Source organism: Aythya fuligula, chromosome 19 (assembly GCF_009819795.1).
Source record: "Aythya fuligula isolate bAytFul2 chromosome 19, bAytFul2.pri, whole genome shotgun sequence".
Classification (NCBI taxonomy): Eukaryota; Metazoa; Chordata; class Aves; order Anseriformes; family Anatidae; genus Aythya; species Aythya fuligula.
In genome coordinates, this window is record NC_045577.1 from 1556643 (window position 1) to 1577500 (window position 20858).

The 20858-nt window shown below is 37.0% G+C and overlaps 1 protein-coding gene across 6 annotated transcripts in view; it reads left to right on the forward strand.

Annotated features, from left to right (window-relative positions):
• DENND1A (DENN domain containing 1A) overlaps positions 1-20858 on the forward strand; it is a 190604-nt gene that overhangs the window by 12860 nt on the left and 156886 nt on the right. For all 6 annotated transcript variants that reach the window (XM_032200166.1, XM_032200169.1, XM_032200167.1 and 3 more), the window contains exon 3: positions 20674-20717. In XM_032200166.1, coding sequence (XP_032056057.1) covers positions 20674-20717 — 44 coding nt within the window. The remainder of the gene's footprint in view (positions 1-20673; positions 20718-20858) is intronic.

Genomic DNA, 20858 nt, shown 5'->3' on the forward strand with positions numbered 1-20858 from the left:
TCCTTAATTGGGGTATTACAAGTTTTCCTGTCCTATCTGTGTGACACTATTCCTACACCCAACTTCCCACTGCAGGACTGGAAAAATAACCAAATGTAAGGAGATGGCTAGCATCTAGGAATGCTAATTCTTCTAAGCTGTTTCTTTGTTTTCCTGTTTCCATTTGATTGCTTTTCTTCTGAATACCTACAAGGTGGAAAACTTTCACAAAGAACTTACTAGGACTGAAGTGTCTGGATCAAGTAAGTAGCACTGTCTGAACTGTTCTGTTCAAAGACAGTTCTCAGTTGGGATTTTACAGTATAAATTAAATATGGAACTCAATTTGAGGAGAAAATCACTTTATGAAACATTAGAATTTGTCATACTGCAAGTCATCATATGTTTTAGTTAAAACTTTTCTTAGGTCTGTTCTTATCCGATGATACTAGATTTAATAAAGACCGAAAATGTTAGTTATGAATGTTCTTCCATTTCTCTAATTTACTTTGTGGAAAGAGATCTGTTGTTCGTCCTTTTTGCTTCATCCTTTAACTACTTCTGTCTGCAATCTTTTCTATTGCACAAGTATTTACCAGTCTGTGCTATATTGCTGCTGCTGGCACTGTTTAACTAGAGAGGAAAATTCAGCACAGAAAGTCTTACTCACAAGACTTTAAACTCTTTTGTTGATTTATATTTTTTTAAAGGAGCTTGACATCTTCATCAAGTTCACAGTGGGCCTGCTTTGTTTGCTTTCTCTTGAATGCTTGATAAGATTTTTCTTCTATTGTTTTGTGCAGCGAGGACAGAACTTGCCATGGCTGAGGTGGTTTTTTTGTAAATCCACAATATGGTCATTGTCTGCTGCTGAATAATTGTGACTGCTTTTTGTACAACCAGAACTAAGGCTTTGGCTGTGAACAGATTCCTTCTTAGCGTGAAAAGAGACTAATCCATGTAAATACAGCCCCAAAATAAAGCTTTACAGAAAAAGGGAAAGGCTGCTAAGCAGGAGGGCAGAGGTCAGCAATTTAACCTTTAACCTAACAAATAAGAAGCATGAAAGTTCCTGAATTGGTTTACAAAGGCAAGCTCCTGTGATCTGTCAGTTTTTCTTTTCATGATAGAGTTGGGTGAGAAAACTGACTGACAGCTAGTGCCTTTTTAACTGCAGGTTGAAATTAACTGCTAAACTGAAACTTTTTAAGGGAGGTTTTTAGTGGTTTTAACAAATTATTTTCATTCACTAGCTGTATTTGTAGTTTTCCTTGAATTTATAGAGGTTTGAGTGGTTCTTCTTTTTAAAGAGTTCTTGAGAGAGTCAATTTAGATACCAAATGCTACTGAAGCATTTGATATTTCAGTATTTGAAGCGTTTAAGAATTTGATGAAGCACTTGTTGCAATTAACTCTCTATTAATGTGTTCCTTTAAGAGTAGGGCTGTTACTCCAATAACTGCAAGCAGATTGTACTTTGAATAGAGTCAAAAAAGTTGTTGTTATGGTGGTGGTGACTTAATCTAAGAGAGTAATTTTAACTTTAGTTTATGCTCAGTCACAAAAATTTCCAAGGTGGTTTGGTTTTGTTTGTCCTTATTTAATTGCAACAGGTAATCTCATTAATGCTGTTAACTTCTGCTTAAATCTTAGTGCATCTAAAATCAGTCGTTAATCTCAACATAGACACTTCTGTGACTTGTAAAGAGCTTTAATTAGAGTGTCATTCAGATGAAGAAATAATGACTTTAAAGAAGACTCCCTGTAGATTAAGACTAGGGATTTTTATTTTATTTATTTATTTATTTATTTTGCTCACTGCTGGTAGCAGTGTCCTGGTAATGACTGTCCATCCAGAGTTGTGTTACTCTTCTTATGCGTGTCTTCGATAGAAATACTGGATTTTAGGAGTCATGACTGTGTTCAGTCTGTCGGCACATGGGTCAGTAACTCTACCTAGCGAATAAGTTTAACAAGCAAGCAAAGTAAAATTGGTGAAACAAAAGAGGAACCAGGTCTATTTTCATTGCTGGTTCTTTTTGTTTTACGTAGTTCCTTGAAAGAAGAGAATGTAAACTCTAATTCAAAAAGAGGCCTAGCAGAGTGCCCTGGGCAGTTTTGGTCTGCTTCTCTGGGGTGTGATATTTTTTGTCACGAACAAAAAGAGACTTTTTTTCTTTTGTGGTGTGTGTTGCTTTTGTCTCTCTTTTTTGGGGGTGGTTTTTAAGATTTAAAAAAGAGTTAGCAAGGTGTTTTGAAATGAAATTATTACTGAAAGATATGCATGAAATGAATCCAAGATTCAGCCATGGCTGTATATTAAAAAAAGAAAAACGCCTCAACCTTACGCGCTACTAGAGAAAAAATTGAACCTGCAGACTTCTTTCTGAAATACTGCTGTGCGCTGATGCCCAGTTACAGGTTAGTGTGTGGTTTACTTCCCTGTAGTAGTGGTTGTGAATTACAGTGGTGGTAGGACACATTTTAATCACTGTATTATATTCTGTTTATATCCGAACATACTCATTATCTTTGAGCAAGGTGTCTCACCGGCTCGCCAGTGGATTTCTTCAAGTGAGAAGTGAGAAGAAACGCCAAGGCAATGCTGCTGACTCCTGACTGATGAGCAGAGGGATTTGGCCCTGCTGTGGCCCAGCAGATCTGACACATCTATTGGCTCTTGGGAAGATGATTGCTATGTCTTTTTTGGTTGGAAACAGTTTTGCATATGCTTTCCAATAAAGCCTGTTTCACAGAAAAGTGGGATAGAAACCAGGAAGTTTGACCTACAGATTAAGGATGATAATCTCGGATGGAAGGGGTGGGAGCTGGTAGTGATAATCTAGGATTCAGAATGGGTTTTAATCTCAGCAGGTTTTGTTTGTATTTGCAGAGGGGCTAATGCGTCTGTGTCCCATCCCATCTCATCTCCCTCTTCCCAATAAAGAATTAAGTTGCTTGTTTTCTTCTGAAGTTTTCTGTTATTGGCCGTGTGGAAAGTAGTATTTTCTAATTTGATAGACAAATTAATAAAAATAAAGTATTCATACTGTAGATGATTTAAATAATGCAAGTCTGTGTAGAAGGATCATGTAGAAAGTCATAATCTGGGTGTAAAGCACTGCTGTTAAATGATGAGTAGGAGAGTGAATGAAGAACTGTTGCCAAAGGAATATTTGCTGTGCTAAAATACGAGGTTTGTCTCAACCTTCATCAGCTATTACAGTACACATGCTGAGGGAATGGATGGGGGAAAAAATTGGGGGGGTAGAAGACTTGCTGTGACTATTTTTTTTTTTTAAAGCAGTATCTTTTACATACTGAATTTGTGCAAGGATTTTGTATGGTGCTGAAGGGAATTACAGTTGCAACTCCCATTACATTCTACTGGGATTATCTGAATCCCATCTTTACTTCCTTTGAAGGTTCCTTTACATTGAAACTACATAGTTAGGAATATAAACATCAGCAACATTACCTCTTTTGAGTTGGTTCTTACATGCTTTTATCTCTGAAGGGAACAATTAAGTCTTCAGGTGTGTCTATGTGACCTGTAAGATACATTAGTGGTCATTGAGGTTTTCTGTTCTATTCCAAAGATACTGGAAAGAGATGGTGTGTGGAACACCTGTAAGCATGAATGTGACTCAGAATCAGATTTTGAAGCATGAAGACCAAATGTCTGGTTGGGTATCACAGCATAGGCATACAGTGGAATCAGGCTTCCTCACTTTATGTATTTGCAAGCTTCTTATTTCACTTAATAGTAAAATTACATGCTTTGTATTTTTGTGAATAGGACAGTAAAGGATGGTGCAGGCAAGGCAGGAAAAATACCAGGACATAAGAAACAGCTCAGGCAGAATGGACAGTGATTTAGGAAATCTCTTCAGCAGGCAGTTGAGCAGAACTGGCCTGTGGGAAAGGCCAACCCAATGACAGCCCCTCCTCCCCCCAAAAACAAGCAAACAAACAAAAAAACCCCTCCCAGCAATGACATGAAAAACAACCAAATAAGCAAAACACGCTTTCCTTTGCAATAAGTATGAGACTGTCTTCTGAAGCTGCTCTTCACTTGCACCTAAAGTAATACCTGAGTTTGTTTTATCTGATACTTGTCTGGTGCTCCTTCACACGGCTCAATTTGAATAGTCTATCAAGCAAGTTAAAATAGATTCATATAGAGCAGGTCATTATCTATAGAATTCTAGCCTATATGTATTATAATGCATTAAAATTCATACCTCTAATTATTATAGACTAATACATTGATCTCATCCTGACTTATCTAGAGATGATATTTGTACATGGAAAAATTATATAGATATCTGTTTATTTTGTTCTCCTGTAATTAATGTCCTTATTCATTGAAGATAACGTTTCTCGTTTCTCTTGTGTATTTGTTTCTTTTATGTAATGGATTAAGCACCTTACCTTTGTTTCTAATAAATCATCTTGTTTTGTTTTTAATAGTATTGTTGTTTCCATTATGGTTTCAGAAAAGCTGCTCATAAACTATTCACTAAAAGTACATACCACTTCCTGCACTGTAGATTCTGTTGGAACTAAGCAATCGAATAGCTTTTAGAGGTAATTTCTGCTGGAAAGAATTAGCATATTAAAATAGGAGCGTATAGCTTTGTGTACACCTTAGCAGTATTCATAAACAAAAATAGATTAAGTGAATAAATAGAATTATTTAGCTGTTCAGTATTTTATTTAATGACATGTAGAGGTAGAAAGTAGCAGAATTTCACAATTTGCCAACTCTCTGTCACGGAGATTGCAAAATACATGCCTTGTTGCACTTAAAATACCAAATGCAGTACCAAGTAATACAGCAATTGTAGCGCTTTTCATTTTGATGTATTTATTCTTGATAGTTTGCTTTACCCTGGGTACAGGATTAGGTCCTTCACTAAACCTTCCTGAATCAATCCTGTACCTAGGCTGAATTCTTGGAATACAGTGGACATCACATGGGCAACTGAAATTGGGTATTGACAAGGTTTTTAAAATAGTAATACATCTCAATTTTGTTTATCTCGGAGTTTTAAAAACCTATTGACCTCATTGCAGCTTGACTATAATTACCATGTTTAAACTTCTATGCATTTTTTAGTTTAAACAGCCTTTGTGTTTTTTTTAAACCAAAAGAAAATTAATGAGAAGAGACAAAGAGACATCAAAGAGGTTTTCCCTCTGATTGCAGTGTTAGAAGTTTTGCCTGAAAATAGGTTACATTTCTTCTGTTTTCAGCTGAATCCTCATTAACTTTACATTTTAATGATGTCCAGAGCAAATTATGCCATTATGGTAGATGCCTTAAAGGAAAGCTTAAAGGACACCTTTTTAATGTTTGTTTCTTTATTGGTGGCAGTATTTGTACCAGTATTATAAACAGTGTTAGAATGCTAAAAGTAATCCAAAGACATACCAGAAATATCTTCCACTTTTATATATACGTTATTATTATTATTATATATATAAAGATATACACACACACACACATACATTCATATATATACTGTAAGTATCTTTGGTTAGCATTGAATACAAGTTGAGTATGTTAGGGGGATACCTTCATTGTTGTAGAAGGAAAATGTAAATTGTCTTTTGGAAGAGTTTATAAATTACTTCATCTTATAATCAGTTTAATTTATAATAAAATGGAGACAGATGATGTAACAGAACCTCTGAATTATTTTGTTTTCTTGAACCTTCAATGAAGTAGATGATTGAAATGTTAATGAAGTGATGGTTTGTGTTTTTACAATGAGATAAAGCATTATTGGAGGATCTCTGTGGAATTTCAGATTCATTCAAATTGGGGAACAGTATTAGCTGTGGTTCTGTGGCCTCCCGCAACGCTTCTACTAAAAATTAACATTGTTTAATTAACTTTTTAGATGAGAGAATCTTGTTACATCAAATGCAGTAACAACAACTAGTATTTGGTGCACCTACATAAACAAGATTAACTGAAATTGGCGGCAGCTTGAATGGAAGTTGAACAGTTGAGAATCCAGGTAGTTTAAGAAAATCTTATAAAACAGCAACAACTTTATTTCTGTAGCTCAGTGAGGAGACAGAGCAAAAGGTCTCATGGACAGTGAGGTTGTTTTTTTCCTTGTCTTTACACCTGGTGTCTGCATATTGTGAGCAGAACCTTTTGACTTCCTTGGGCTGCACTCTAATCAATAAACTGAATTTTTGGAATGTGAGGTTGTGGTGAGGGGAGGAGGATGAAATAGGAACGTTCCAAAGTTCAGTTAATAGAAGATGAAATCCAATGGACTCAATCAAAAGTTATTTAAGATCTGAAAGCTTGGTATTTCATGACTGTATTGCCATAATGGAAGTTCCTTTTTAACCTGATTATTACTCTAGGTATTGCTCTGATTTTACTAAGCTGGTGTTCTGTATGTATATATTCAGTGTTTCAGATCAATATTTCTCAAAAAAAAAAAAAAAAATAAAAATCTTTCCAATGGAAACAATTGGCTCATCTCTAGTGGTTGTTTTTAATAAATGCAACCTCTTCATATGTTCCAGACTTTAATTCCCGAGTGACTGGCTGTCCACTGTAGCATTACCAACTGTTTGGTGTTGCTGTTCATCTGCAGGTATAGCAAAGCTGTCTTCTGTAGTTGAGTGGAACTGAACTTGCATATGGTTAGCTGATAGGAGATGCCCCTGAGAGCTCAAATTGGTAGCCGTGGCTCAGAATAATCCTTTTGGTCCTGAGAACTTCACTTTAAGGGTGCTACAGTTTTATGATCAGCTTTTCAACTGGTGTTTGTATAGGTACTTCAAAACTTTTATTTTCTTGGCAAATGCATACATAGCTCTTATGTAAATGATTTTTTCCCTTTTATTTTGAACTCAAATAAGAAAATTGCTTTTTGCTTGGTTGTATTCTTTCTTCATCCTTTATTTAGACTGGTGTGCATGTCTGGATGGAGGCATTTGATATTTCCATTGTTAATAACTAATCAAATAGACAAAAAAAATAAAACCGAACTTAACCTCTCCATTTTGGTATGATTCTTATTTATTCTTTTATTTCTTAATAAATTTTATGTAGAAACTGTTCAGAAGTTAAGTGCCATAGTTGTGTAGGGGATATGGCAGATCTGAAGTGTGTACCCAGGTTGATGCATGGTCTTAGGTGGTCTTTTATTAGAAAGTGGGTTTAGGTCTTTCAAATGTTCAACTCTCTGTGAGTTAGTTACTTGAAAACAGCTTTCAAAAGTGGTGGCTTAATTTCCTAGTTTAGTTTAAATCTTTTAGCTTAGATTCCTTCTAATGTAACTTTAGTTCGAAGATCGTATCATTAAGGAAATGCTCTTTGCAGTCTCTTTTTCTCACCTTTATTTTGTAATTATCAGAGAATTCACAGTAACTTAATCCTTAGTTGAAGTGCATAATAAAAATAATGATTAATAAGCTCTAGCTGACAGGAAGATGTGCATGTTATTGTTATTTCCTTGGCATGCAGGATTTTTGTATAGAACCACATTAGCAGTAGAAACCTGACATGTTCTTCCTGGTAACTTCTCCTGCAAGTATTTGCAGCGTGGCTATTTCCAACCAGTTATGTGGTAATGATAGCGCAAGGCTGAAACATTCCAATCATTCATGCTCCTGTCCTCCCTCTCTCATACGTGTTTCTTTGCTCAGCATTTTTGCCGTATTTCTTTGCTTTGTTGTGGTCAATTCAGTCTGTATAATAGGAAAGACGTTGGCTTTTTTCTTTAATAAAGAGTTATGTTAGAAATATACTATAACAGAGATAAGAGCTATTTATGTCCTAAGCTATTGATTTTTAATTAATGTTGCCTGGGCTCATACATGTTGGCAGAATTGCTAACAGCTTGTGGCATTTTTTAATTCACATCTTCTTTTTTGGTATTTTGACAGTGTCATTCATATCTCATGAAAAAGTACCTTGTCAGGTTAAATGTGTTAAAACACCGAGCAAAAAAAGGAGAGAATGGAACATAGGGCTGCCTAGAAACCTTGATCCATTGCCAAAGTATTTAAACAATTTAGTGTTTTGGTTTTCTAGCTCCAAGCTGCTTCTCAAATCCCTTGCTAATTAATCCAGTTAATTCTTTGTAGACTAACTGTATGCAGGGCTTTTTCTTCTGCTTGTATTGCTGAGAACCCTGTTTTGTTTGAAGCAAACCTAAGCTTGGTTATAAAGGTTGTAGTAATAAAGTGAGTACTAGTAGATGTAAATACAGTGTTTTGAGTCTTTTTAAAAGGAGTTGTGTTTGTGTGTGTAGCTTCTAATTTAATCTTTCGTGTTTAAAAATCAAACATATATGCTTGTGTTAAAAAGATGGAGAGAACTTTGCTGTTAGTTTGATCACTTTAGAAATGGGAGTAGAGCTGCTATGGAACGATGGTGGTGTGAAATACTCGTGGTGTGGCCTTGCAATCAGTGATATATATGTTTACTTTTTGTCAAGGAAAAGTGCTGTAAATATTGTTCTCTTCTGTACTCTGAAATGGATGATAGGATATAGGGGAAATAACAGAGTTTAACGGGAAGGAGAGTTTGCAGAAGTGACCTGTCGATTCTCTTCAGCCAAGAGCCTGGACTCCCCTGCTGGCGGCACAAAGGTGGGCAAACTCAGGTCTCAAAGCAGCAGCTAGGGAGCAAGGAGCTTGGAAGCCCAATTAGGTGTGGTATGAGCTAATGAGAAAAGAGACTGTACGCTCCTCTTTAAGGTGTGTTTGTCTGTGATAAAAGCAGCTGGATCTGTTGGACATACTGCACTGCTCTGGAGCTTACTTTAATTTTTGAGATTTGTTTAAAAACTGTTCCCCTTCATCTTCCTGCTTATCGGTGCAGGCGGCTGTTGTGCGATAACACAAGCTTACCCCTAGCTACCAGCCAGGTTTCTGCCAGGCACTATGGGAAAAGTCTCTGTGAACATTCTTACCTCCTTCTCCATCAGCTTTCTCAGTTACTTTGAGAAGTTTCATCTGAGGACCTTTTGTCTGTAGGATACATCTTTCCCTCCTGTTCTGTGCAATACTCGATGTTGCAAGTCAGTGTTGATGTGCTGAGAGTATGTTTGTGCTGCCACCTCACCCTAACAAGTTACACTCCTCGTTTCTGTAGTCATCCTCAGGAGATTTGCATGTCAGCACAATGAGAGTCAATGACCATCTGCACTTCACCACCTTGTAGATAGATCTGTGGAGAAAAAATAGGGAAGTGGATTCAAGTTGCATTTTTAGATTTCCTTTGCAATTCACAGTGAAGGAAAAAATTGTTTTCAGCAAAGCTGCTGCTAAGGGTGGGCAGATTGGAAAGAGTTGGCAGAGTTCTTGAAAAAGTCTGAATATGTAGCTGTGATTTTGCTGTGTAATAGAGCTGGGCAAGGAAAAGAGAAGAGAAATGAATGAAATTGTTAGATTTATATACACCTGATTTTCAGGGCTGGCTGCTAAGTGAATATAGTGCGACTTATGAAATGTTTGAGCTCAAAACTAAACTAGTTCACTACTTCAGAAGTATATGGGTACCTGGTGATGTGCTATCATACATCTTGGAAGAATCAAATGTCTTAAAATGTTTTCAGTGCATTTCCATCTTGCAGTTAAAAATCTTTTTGATAGCCTTGTGTTTTCTACATTAACAAAAATATTTGAAACGTTTTTAGTGAGATGATAGATTTCCAGTCTGGTTGCACTGAACATCATCAAGCTCCTCTTTATGTAAAACGAATAACTCTTCAGACTGATGGTATTGCTTTAAATGTGCTAAACTTCTTTTCTTAGAGGGTGTCTTTTATTATAGCATCACACATGGCATAGAGTGAGCTTTGTTAATAGTAGCTGAAAGCATTGCACATACAAAATAGGTCAATACTGCAAGTGTAAATATACCCGCAGTTCTCCTCCAGTTTTTGATGCTGTCTTGTTAATGAACTTTTATGCCAAAAGAGAGAAGTCATTTTGGGTAGCTGAACACTCAATGATTTTCTTTCACTTTCATCTCATGGTCATTAGCTAGATGAGGTGTATTTTTCCAAGCCAGGACCTCTTCCCCTGCACCCTCTCCACTAAACTTTGAATAGTGTTCAAGAAGCTCATATCTGTCATTAACACATCTGACTCCACAGAAAGTTTTTGCAGGAGAGTGAACTGAATGCTCTTCCTGTTTTTACAAACTTTCATTTAATGCTTTTGCTGGTAGGCTTTCGCAAGGCTGCAGTGACACTGTGGCTGTAGTTGAGGCTCACCATGACCAGGCTTTGATTTCTTGTGCTTTTTCTTTGTTTGTGTTTTAACTCTCTTCCAGTTCCCTGGCCTTTAGAAATTTTCATTACCGTTTTGGTAGAATGAAGACCACTAATGTGAGATAAGCTGAGACGGGAATGTTATGCAGTTCAAGCTGAAGCAAAATAGCTGAAATTAAGTACCAAAGGGTACAAGGCTGCTGTCTTCTACGTATGAACTTATATGGCTTAAAAAAGTAGGAGTGAGGTGATGACCACTGAACTTAGTGGTCAGTGAGGGCCCTTAGGTACCACGGATTTCAGTAGTGGAAGCAAGGTAAGTGTGAAGCTCTAAGGTTGTGTACGTTGTTGTAGGAACCACAACCATCCTCTTATTTGTTATAAAAATGTCTCCTCAAAAATGATATATAGGTCTGTCTGTCCTTCACTGATAATGATCTATGGATATAAATCAGACTCCGTGTATGATCGATGGTGTGTGTTTTGCTGTATGTTCCAACAAGTGAAGATCTCCAGTACAGAAAAACAATAGAATTAATAATGGGATTCCCAGTTTCCTGTGGCACAATTTCATCTTTGATAGAATCTGTTTGATGCCATTTGAATAACTAAAGCACCCTGACATAAACAGAGATGCAGATACAGAAATTTTGAAGGCATCAAAACCCAAAACTATTCTGAAGAGCTTTTCTACAAGGTCTCCTATTGCTTTGCAGGGAGATTCCCGTAAGAGATGGTATTTGCACAGATCAGTAACACGTAACAGTGTCATTGGGAGCAGGTGGTACTCTACAGAAGTAGCACGTGAGAACTTTGAAACTGGAAACGGTTTGATACTATCAATATTGAAAGTATGAAAGTAAGGTCAGAATTTTAAACGTTATAAAGTTACATAGCTTCAGGCTTAGAAATCAGTATTCACTGTTGCTTGTGTAACGAAGAAGGTATTCTCTGTATAGTTTAAGCAATTATACAATTGGTGAAGAGTAGAGTTTTGTGTGTTTTTTTTTTTGTTTTTTTTTTTTAATTTTACTTTATTATAACACTTCAAGAATTTTTGGTGGGTTAGAATACTTCTGTTGCAAGTGCTTTCTGAGTCAGTTCATATTAAATCTGAAATGTGATGTTCTGTATGTCCATGAATATATTTATGCAGTACTGGTACGCATTCTCCTAGTAATATGTCTATCTGAATTTATTATGGTTGAATTTGAGAAAGTGATTAAAAAAAAAAAAATAGTCTGTAAAATGTTCTCTAATACATGGAAAATATGGGTTATTGGCAAATTAAAATAACCATAACATTGTTAAAACCAAAACCCAAAATGGTGAAAATAAAGCAGTTTGGAAAATGTTTATAAAACTCGGAAGAATTTTATAGTAAGAAAAGTCCGGAGTTGTGTTGGAAAACACTGTTTGTTTTCATTAATAACTTCTTCAGGTTTTGTAATGTAGTTGACTGATCGTCATGGCCATGTTGTGGTTTTATGTGAGTTCCTTGTAATATAGTATCCCTAAAAAGCAGTATTGCATTAAAATGTTATTCCTGGCTTTCTTCAAAACAACAAAGAGAAATAGAAGTTAGCTGGCTGAGACATGAAAATAGAAAATGCGACATTATTTAAAAGGTTCTCTCTTAAAATTAACTGAATAAGGATTTTTTTGAATGGAAGTGCTTATTAACATGCCAATGTTATTAATTAAGTTGTCTATAAACTGTCACTTAATCAAACATAAATGTTTTATTTTTGCTGTAAAAAGCTAGCTTGAAGAAACTTTTTTGAGGGCTACGTATGCTGGACCCTTCAGCAGAAACGGTAATCTTGGGAAAGCAGATAGGCATACGTAAGCAATTGGAAATACATGTCTTGTAAATATTAAAGGAGGGTGACTGTTTCCTGTAAAAATGTCAAATTTCTAGTTGCTTTGGTCTTATCTTGCATAACTTGAGAATTTGCATTCTGGAAATGAAAGCTAACTAGGCAGATTTATGCAGGCAGTGCTCGTGTTGGGTATTGCTGAACTCCAGACGATGCACTAACTCGATTTCCATTTGCTGCATGTAGTTCCGTGTGGGGAAGGTCTCTTTACTTTTCTTCCTATATTGCTTCGGAGACATGACAATTTTTTAATTTATTTTTTTGTCTTTTAAATCTTAACCTGTGTGGTACTGGCACTTCCAGATTGTCACATTTAAATCATAGCATGAAATATTGGTTAACAATTTCTTACATATTTTCAGGACAAGGAGGGCTTGCCAGCTGCTGTTGAAGTGAAGAGGCTGTCACCAGGCAACTCTGCTGTCTCAGAATATAAATACAAAGAGGCAGGAGAGAAGCGAATTCAGAATTCAAGGAGCATATCTCCTTTAAATTTATAGTGTGGTGAAAAAAATTACAAGAAAAAAATCCTGATCAAGCAGAAGTCAATTAAAAATTATTAAAAAAAACAACCAAACAAAAGACAACAGAGGCCTGCTTAACTGGTGTGCTCCTCCTCAGCTTCTACATTTAACCTGCTTTGTATAATTATTACAGGCAGCCTGTACACCATTTCAAAACACTTTGTATTTAATTTTAAAAGCCCGACTTTGTGGGTTTCTTGGACATTGAATTAGGATGTTATTTAATTGTATTTTTCTAAGTTTTAGCCACTGCGTAATTTGGCTAAAATTTCAGGGAAAACAGAATTTAAAGTGTAACCCATTTGAAATTTGCTCCTGGAGTTTGGCTTAGACTTCAGCCAAGCCAGAAATGTGCTATCATTTGGAGAACAGATGGTTATAAAGAGAAATAACCCCTTAAGTGCACAGTAAGGCAAACTCAAAAGATTCATCAGCCGGGCTGTAATGCGGACTTGAGGTATCACCAGAGTAATTACCCGCTGCATATATAAGAACTGAAGACCTCAAGTAAAGATGTTAGAAACATGTAGCAAACAGGATTTGAAATAAGTACTTTTAAAGTAAACTTAAGTAAAATTTTGATTAAACTTCCATATGAGAATCCAAGACATTGAACAACAGCAGTTGAAGATGGACACGATACCTTATAAAAGGGTCTACCTAGTCTGATACATGACTTTTCTGATGACCTTTTACTAATCACTTGTCATATCTTGACTCTGACACGTTTTCTTTGGTCTGTTGCTTCTTGTTCCCATCACCCCGTGGTGCTCTGGAAGGGAAGAGCCAAACGTGTTCCTCGGGACAGGAGGGAGTTGCTTCATGCTGCAGGAGAGGCTTGAAATAAAATGTGGACTACACCGACTCTTCAGTTTTAGGTCTCCTGGTTATGTTTGTGTTAACATTTGGATCAGACATAACTACAATGTTTTTTGCCTGCTCTCTGATACTGTTTCATGGTACATTTGTTTTTCAAATGGCATTGAAACAAAAGAACAGATTCTCTCAAAGTTGTTACTGTGCCAGAGGAAAGGGGAAACGCCATCCTTGACTGCCATTTTTGTGTAGTGGGAGGTCTGTGTGGCGCTACGTACCCTTCAAATGACAGCCAGGACAGTGCAACAGCCTGACATGACAGCAGCTCCTAAGCAGGTATTTGCTAAGAGGAAAGGAACGTAGCCCCTTCCTGCTGTACAAGACAAGGAGTGTTTTTCACAGTTCTTATCCAAAAAGTGAGAAGTGTTTCTCCTTTTTTTTTTTTTTTTTTTTTTTTTTGTTTTGTTAGAAATGTAGTCACCTGTGTGAATATTTCCATTGCATACTATTCTTAAATTGTAGTTTTGAATATTGCACCTCCTGCATGTGCGTACAGGGCATGTTGGTGTTGTGATGATTTGGGATAACTTAATTGTATGGGTTGTGGTGCTGGCAGTATTTGTTTTAGTGTTTCTGCTGTTTACTTTTTTAGTATAGTTTGCAAGTCATGATTACAGAATTTTCTTTTACATCTTGGCGGTTTTAGGACTTTTACACTTACAGAATAAGAAATACTTTAACAAGAAAAACTGAAGTCTTAAAAGCTTTACATTCAGACAAAAAATCCTATTATAGGTATTGTCTGAGTGAATTTGTTCTGAGGCTTCTGGTCTATATTGTGTTTAGGGTTTTCCTCTCCCTCGTTTTCTCCCCCCTTTCCCTCCTCCCCCTGCCCCCTCTCTGTGCTGTTCTGTTATCTGCACGCCAAGCTTGCAGCGGTTTGGGGGCAAGCAGAAGTGTTCGGCTGTGCTGAATACAGGACACCAAGGAGTTTGCAGAGGTTTGGAAAGAAGTTTAAATTACTTTTTCGTACTATAATGTGTTACGGGTGTTGAAATTGAAGCTGCTCTGAATGGAATTCCATTTCATTTTAGAGGGACAAAAAAAGAGTTGCAGCTGTAAAGACCTTAAAGAAATGAATACCTTAAATCACTTAGTGAGGAAAAATGAAGTAGTTATCACTGTATAATAAACTTAAGTTTGCTTCATCTGAATGATTTGTAGCCAGCATGGATTAAAGAAGCTGATTTTTTTCTTTCAGATGGGTCACGATAGTATGTGTTGTTGCTTGTGTGGTTAACTGTGGGAAGTGTTTCTTGAGAATTTTTGAAGAACTTCCCTGGCTCTGTAACTTCCTTATCTTTCAAATGCAGACCAATCTGAGTTGTGCTGGTTTTAGAAGTATTTAATCATGCTTCTTTTAAAAGCAAAACTCTTCACTTCATGATTGATGAAAAGTTGAGAGTAAAAGAGCAGCATAGTTACACTAATATGCCATTGTAGCATATTCCCATCCTGTCATCTGGAAAATTAAATCAGGTTACAGCCTGGATTAGCAGCTAGACTTTTGAGTAGGGGAAGGTAGTGTCTTAAATGCCATGAAATTGAACAATGGGATTATACAGTTCACAGCTAATTTCAGTATTCTTCCCTATTTGGCTTTTTGTTGAACAAGATTCTATAGGCAGTAATAATTTTTAGAACTTGGAAACTTCGTGAACTTGCTGTGTTCACATAGTGTAGGATCAATGCTTTGGGCTATCCCCTTGATGATATTCTGTAAATGCATAGGAAAGAGGCAAAATGCTGCTGTCACAGTGCAAGAAAGTTTTGTTCCTCTATCTCAGAGAAACAACATTGTCTTCTCTTCCCCCTTTTCAAAATAAAATGTTCAGTAACAGAAATTTCGTGTTCTGTTCATGCGAGAAATGCTTGAGGTTCTCTGTTGGTAGTTTCTCTAAAAAACACCTCTTCAAGGTGACAAAGGAAACAGCTTCAAAAATAAGCATGAGATCTGTTTTAATGTGTATTGGTTTTTTGGTTTTGTTGTTTCTCTAATTGGTTCTCCCCAGAACAGGGCATCCATGGTGGGTAACACGAGGAGGTGGTCTTTGGCCCAACGACGTTTTCTGGGCAGCAGTTGCTCTGTATGGAGCTGCACCTTCTAGGAAGAGGGCTTACAGCGGTGTGAAGGAGGTTGGTAAGAGAGCCCAGTCTGACTTCTGTGGAGTCACTTGCGAATCTTAGGGAAATTCATGATACACCATTGGTGCAAAAGCTTCTAAAGATAAGTATGAACATCAAGTATCAAATAAAGTTGACTCCTTTTAGTACCAACAGTTTTAATTTAGAATCTGATTATGAAATACTTGGTTAAGACACAAACATGTGACCGCTGAGAGTTTTTACTGACAGTAGTGGTGGTGATTAAAGCTGAATATTGAAGTCCTGTTTGAGCTACCCTTCATTGGTATGCCTGTTTGCCACTCTTCAGAAGCTGGATGTTGTGGCTGCTGTGGCTTGAGGCAGGCATAGATCACTAGGCAACTTGTGCTGATTTTTTCAGAGGCGAGCTGAGCCTTACTGAGTAATCGTCACATTTGTTTTGTAGATGTTTATATTTCATAAAGTCAGTGTCTGTCTCACTTTATTGTGTATGTAAACACAGTTGAAAATACCTTCTAAATGAATGTTGCATTAGCAATGAAGAATGGATAAAGTGATGAAAGCTGTAATGATGTGTGACATAGTCTCTCTTTCCATTATGTAGTGTTTTCCAAATAAGGATGCTGAAAGTTTAGTAAACATTCCCAGACCGTATAAAAGCTGAAGTGATGGAGCTGATGCAATGTAAAATATAAAGTACTTGTAAAAATATGCGGACGTGCAACCATTTGGTTGCCAGGCATAATTTAAAGGTGGTTTTCTTAACTGTAGGGTTCCAGGTTATGTCAATTCTGATGCTGTTATGTCATCAAAAGCAGGCTGTATACAAAGTGTGCATCCCAGTGTCTTGATCAACAGGTACGTGACGCTGAGGGCGATTCCACGAGGTACTTTGTGCATCCGACTAAGTACATGTTGCTGTTATTTCCACTGAAATTAGTGGATGAGAAATGAAGTTAGATTTCATGCATTGTGGATTAAATTAAATTTCTTCTAATGTATACAGTTGATTGACAAAATATATATATTTTTATTTATATTAAAGACAATAAAGCTTCAGATTGTCACAGCACTATGATCCATTTTTGGGGATTAAAATGCAATTGTAGAATGTGCTTTGGATGAGAATGAATTAACCTTGAACCTCTACAAACCACCTCAGGTGTAGACTCTGATCACAGTTGTGTCTTTTTTAAATGGGGAGATGCAATAGTGCAATATAAGTGAGGGCATCCATTCGCCATAGAACAAGTTCAGAAGTTCTCATTTCCCTAGTCTTGAAGAAAATCCAATCTACTTCAGTTGGGTCGAGTCCCCACAGCACAGCAAATGGTCAGCAAATTTCCTCCTGTCTTATTGAACCTCGCAGCGTGTATATCTTACTATCTAACTTTAAAAGGTTGAAATAATTTATCTTTTAGTATACATACTGAAAGACAAGTAAAAGTGGTGCGGTACTAGCTCAGAACTAAAGAAGATTTAACAGCAGAGGGAAAATTATACTACAGTAAATAAGCTGCTGTGGGTAGGAATTTGGAAACTCTCCCCATTTTGTGTTACTTAAATTATTTAAAGGCTCATTTTCATAATGTCTCTTACCTGTGCTTTTCAATATTCTTGTGTTAGTGTTTTGGTTTTTCTTTCAACTTTCTCCCATTAGCCATCTCACTGAAGGCACAATAGAAGCAAAAGATATTCTGGGTATTTACTCACGATTTATGAGAAACTGCTGGGCTGGCTGACCTGTAGGCAGGGTTCTGAAACTGTGCCATACCTACCTCCTGTGGTATGCAAAGTACGGCAGCAGCAGACAATCCACGCTGCCTTTTCTCAGGAGACACAGAGGCCGGCCTTGTGTGCCTGCATGCAGCCGACTGCGCGGCGTGGAGCTGGCAGCCACCATCGCTGCTGCGCTGGGAGGGGAGGCCGCGGGGTGGGCAGCAGGAGCACGGGGCATGGGGCCGCTGCTCCTGGGGCTGCTGCTGCTCTTGTGGGGCCGCTGCTCCTGGGGCCGCTGGTTCTGGGCTGCTGGGTCACGGTTATATCCGTGGCAGGAGCACCGACAACATTCTGTTTTGGGAGCAACAGTCTTAAGCTAATATAAAGGTGACCTGATTTTTGGTGTGTCTTAAAGACCTTAGCTAGTGTGTATTATCTCACACTGCTCACTAGTTTGTATCATCTCTAAAGAACAAATAATCAGAAATTCCTGATTTCTGAAGTAATGAAGGAAAATCATTTTGTAGCAGATCAATTAAATGTTTCAGTAACTTTGAAATTGAAATACCTCCCCATTACTAGCTATTGATTTCAAGGGCTGTTAAAGAAATATAGATTGTGATGTAGCGACTGGAAAACCTGTTATTGTTTGTTCCTCGTCACTGGTAATCATCCCAACTGCCTCGTTATTATGCACAGCGCTCAGTGGGAGACAATGGCCGGGAAGGGGCCAGTCCTGACAACTGTGCCCGTGCTGTTCAGAGCATATTCTCATCAACTGATGTACAAAATGTGGTCCTTGTAGAGAGATAAAGAGATTTGGGGGTCTTTTGGCTTCCTCTAAGTTGATGTATTTTGTCTTCCCTGTGGTAGGAACACACATGGAATGGGAAAGGGTTTTCCTGTTTGTTTTATATATATTTTATATTATTTCTATGGCCACTGCTTAGCCTCACTTCTTGAGAGCATATAAATTAGGGGTAGGAAAATAATGTAATTTTCTGTAGGAAAAAACATATTTAAGTAAAAACTCAGAGTGAAAGTTGATATATATGAACCAAAATTAAACCATAAAAGCCTAACCAAAAAAAAAAATCATTTGCTGTGATTTTTAAGTTACTGCAATCCTGTTCTGTCTCAGTTCAGTGAGAGTGGTCTGTAAGGTAGCTTCAGAGATGGGAAAAGCACCAGCTTGTATTTATTTGCCTGTGACATCTTTTTAGCTAATAGATTTTATCAGCCAGCGCTAGCATCTTGCAGAGGGGTGCACAATGCAACTCTGTCTTCTGGATGATGATCTCAATATAAGCTTTCGGGGTTTATCTGAGTGCTGTCAAATATGTTCCTGTAGGCCTTGCTGCCAGCGACGCACCTGCTCTTACACACACACTATTTGTGTGGTTAATCTGGTTTGGATTTTTAAAGAATGGCAAATGTGGATTGCAATTGATGGAGGAATGTGTTAACCGTAAACACCATGGATTTATGTTGCAGTTTAATTCCTTATTTTCTTAAAAATGGATACATGATAAAATGCTGTGTGTGACTGTGTATGCGTATACATCCGAGCATATCTGTTAAGCCTGGGAGCAATGGGTCAGCAGAAAATGGTGTGCAGGGGGAATGCCAGTATTGTGCTCCAGGCTCCTTCACCAATTTCTTAAGAAGTGTCATGTACTTCGGTATACAAAGTAAGGTGTTAATTTCTTTCAGTGATCATCATTTCATGTGAAATTCTGAAAGATGAGCGTCAAATAATTTATTTTAAAAAATATTTAAAAATATGTATCATAGTAGATATTAGTTTCATCTTACCAATGATATTGTACTTGCTTTGCTGAAATATGAAAAGTATCGTCCTGTAAGTTGTAACTTGAAACACTTGAGTGTAAGGGACTCTTGGTGTGAGTTCAGCTCTTCTCATTTATTTGCATTTTTGCACACTTAACATAGAGATGTAAGAATTGTCAAACTAAGGTTTAAAAGGTGCTTTACAGTTTGTTCTGTGAATGCTCATATGCATGCATAAAATTTGTGATACTGTGTATACCGTTGTATAATAGTAAAATGTATAATAAAGCATCTGAATGTCTGGAAAAGTTAAGCTAGGAAGTTGTTTATTAATCTACACTCTTGCTGTAATTCTGATTTTAAAATGAATACGCCTTAACAGAAAGTTTGCATCTGCTAGCAATTGAATTGCCAATCAACTAATTTATTACTAAAATAAACGTTGCCAATGAGAAATCTGGGGTGGGACTATGGTAAAACAACAGTGTATGGTGCTTGTGTCATAAAAATGAGACTCTTCCCCCCAAGCCTCAGTTACGCTGTGGTATAACACTAATGGAGCAGTAGTGATTGCGTGTGCAACTTGTCCCAACATAACAGTCAAAATTTGTGGAAACACAGTAGAAAGAGTGAAGCATCTGGTAAGGGTGTAGCCAGAGTGCCATGCTGCAGGCAACCGAAACCAAGGGAGTTTGTGCAAATGGTAGAAACTGAATAGGGAACTGGTTGGTTTTTCTATGTGTTACACTATTTATTCAGAACTCATGAGTGATTGTTGTATTTTATTTTATTTTATTTTATAATTAGATAATTTCTTTCTAGTCTGGAATCTGGCCTTCGCAGCCATATTCCTTTGAAAAATGGATGGCTTTGAAGCATGCTGTTCTAAATAGGTTGTCATATAAATAATTTCAGTCATAATTTCAAAAACAATTTTGTTGTTTTATGAACATCTCTAATTAAATTTAACATAACTTCTCAGGGAATATTGCCATGATATTTTTTCTGACAAGCCAAAGGAATAAGGACAGTGCATCAGTCTGAGTGCTTGCTAACCGGAAGTGTTTAACATTTGTTTTTGTGATGGCACATAGGTTCAGGACCATATTAATTAGCTCTTTCAAATTCTTGATGAATGTTTTGTTTTCTAAGGAGTGTAACTTTTCTGTTAACATTAATTTGAAGTAATATTTTACTTCAGCCAGAAAGCTATTGCACAAAGTAACTGCCTAAAATACAGTGTAGCACCAAGATGTGTTATAAAATTATATGTAGATGTATGTGTGTACATGTACACACATTTATGTTTTCATCTGTTTTGTGTGTGTATGTTTTATATACACTTTCCCTCTTTCTGGAGGAGGGTAAAGGGAGAGCCTTGAAAAGTCCTTCCCTGCTCTTATCAACATAGCAGCCTCAGCTGCCCTCCTTGGATCCCCTGCCAGGGTTGCTATCATCTTCTGATCAAATATTAATGTGTGATTCTCTGCTTGCTCACTAATCCAAAGCCAATTAATATTATCTGTCAATTATTTACAGATCCTGAGGTGCGGAGGCAATTCCCAGAGGACTACAGTGACCAGGTTTGGAATGCGTAATTAATTTTTTACATGACAAAATTTATTTCAGGGTTGTTCAACATATTATTGCTGCTCTTTTTACTGAAAGAGATAAATGCATTCTTAGAAAGAAAAAGAAGCTATAATTAGGAGAAGAGGATAAAA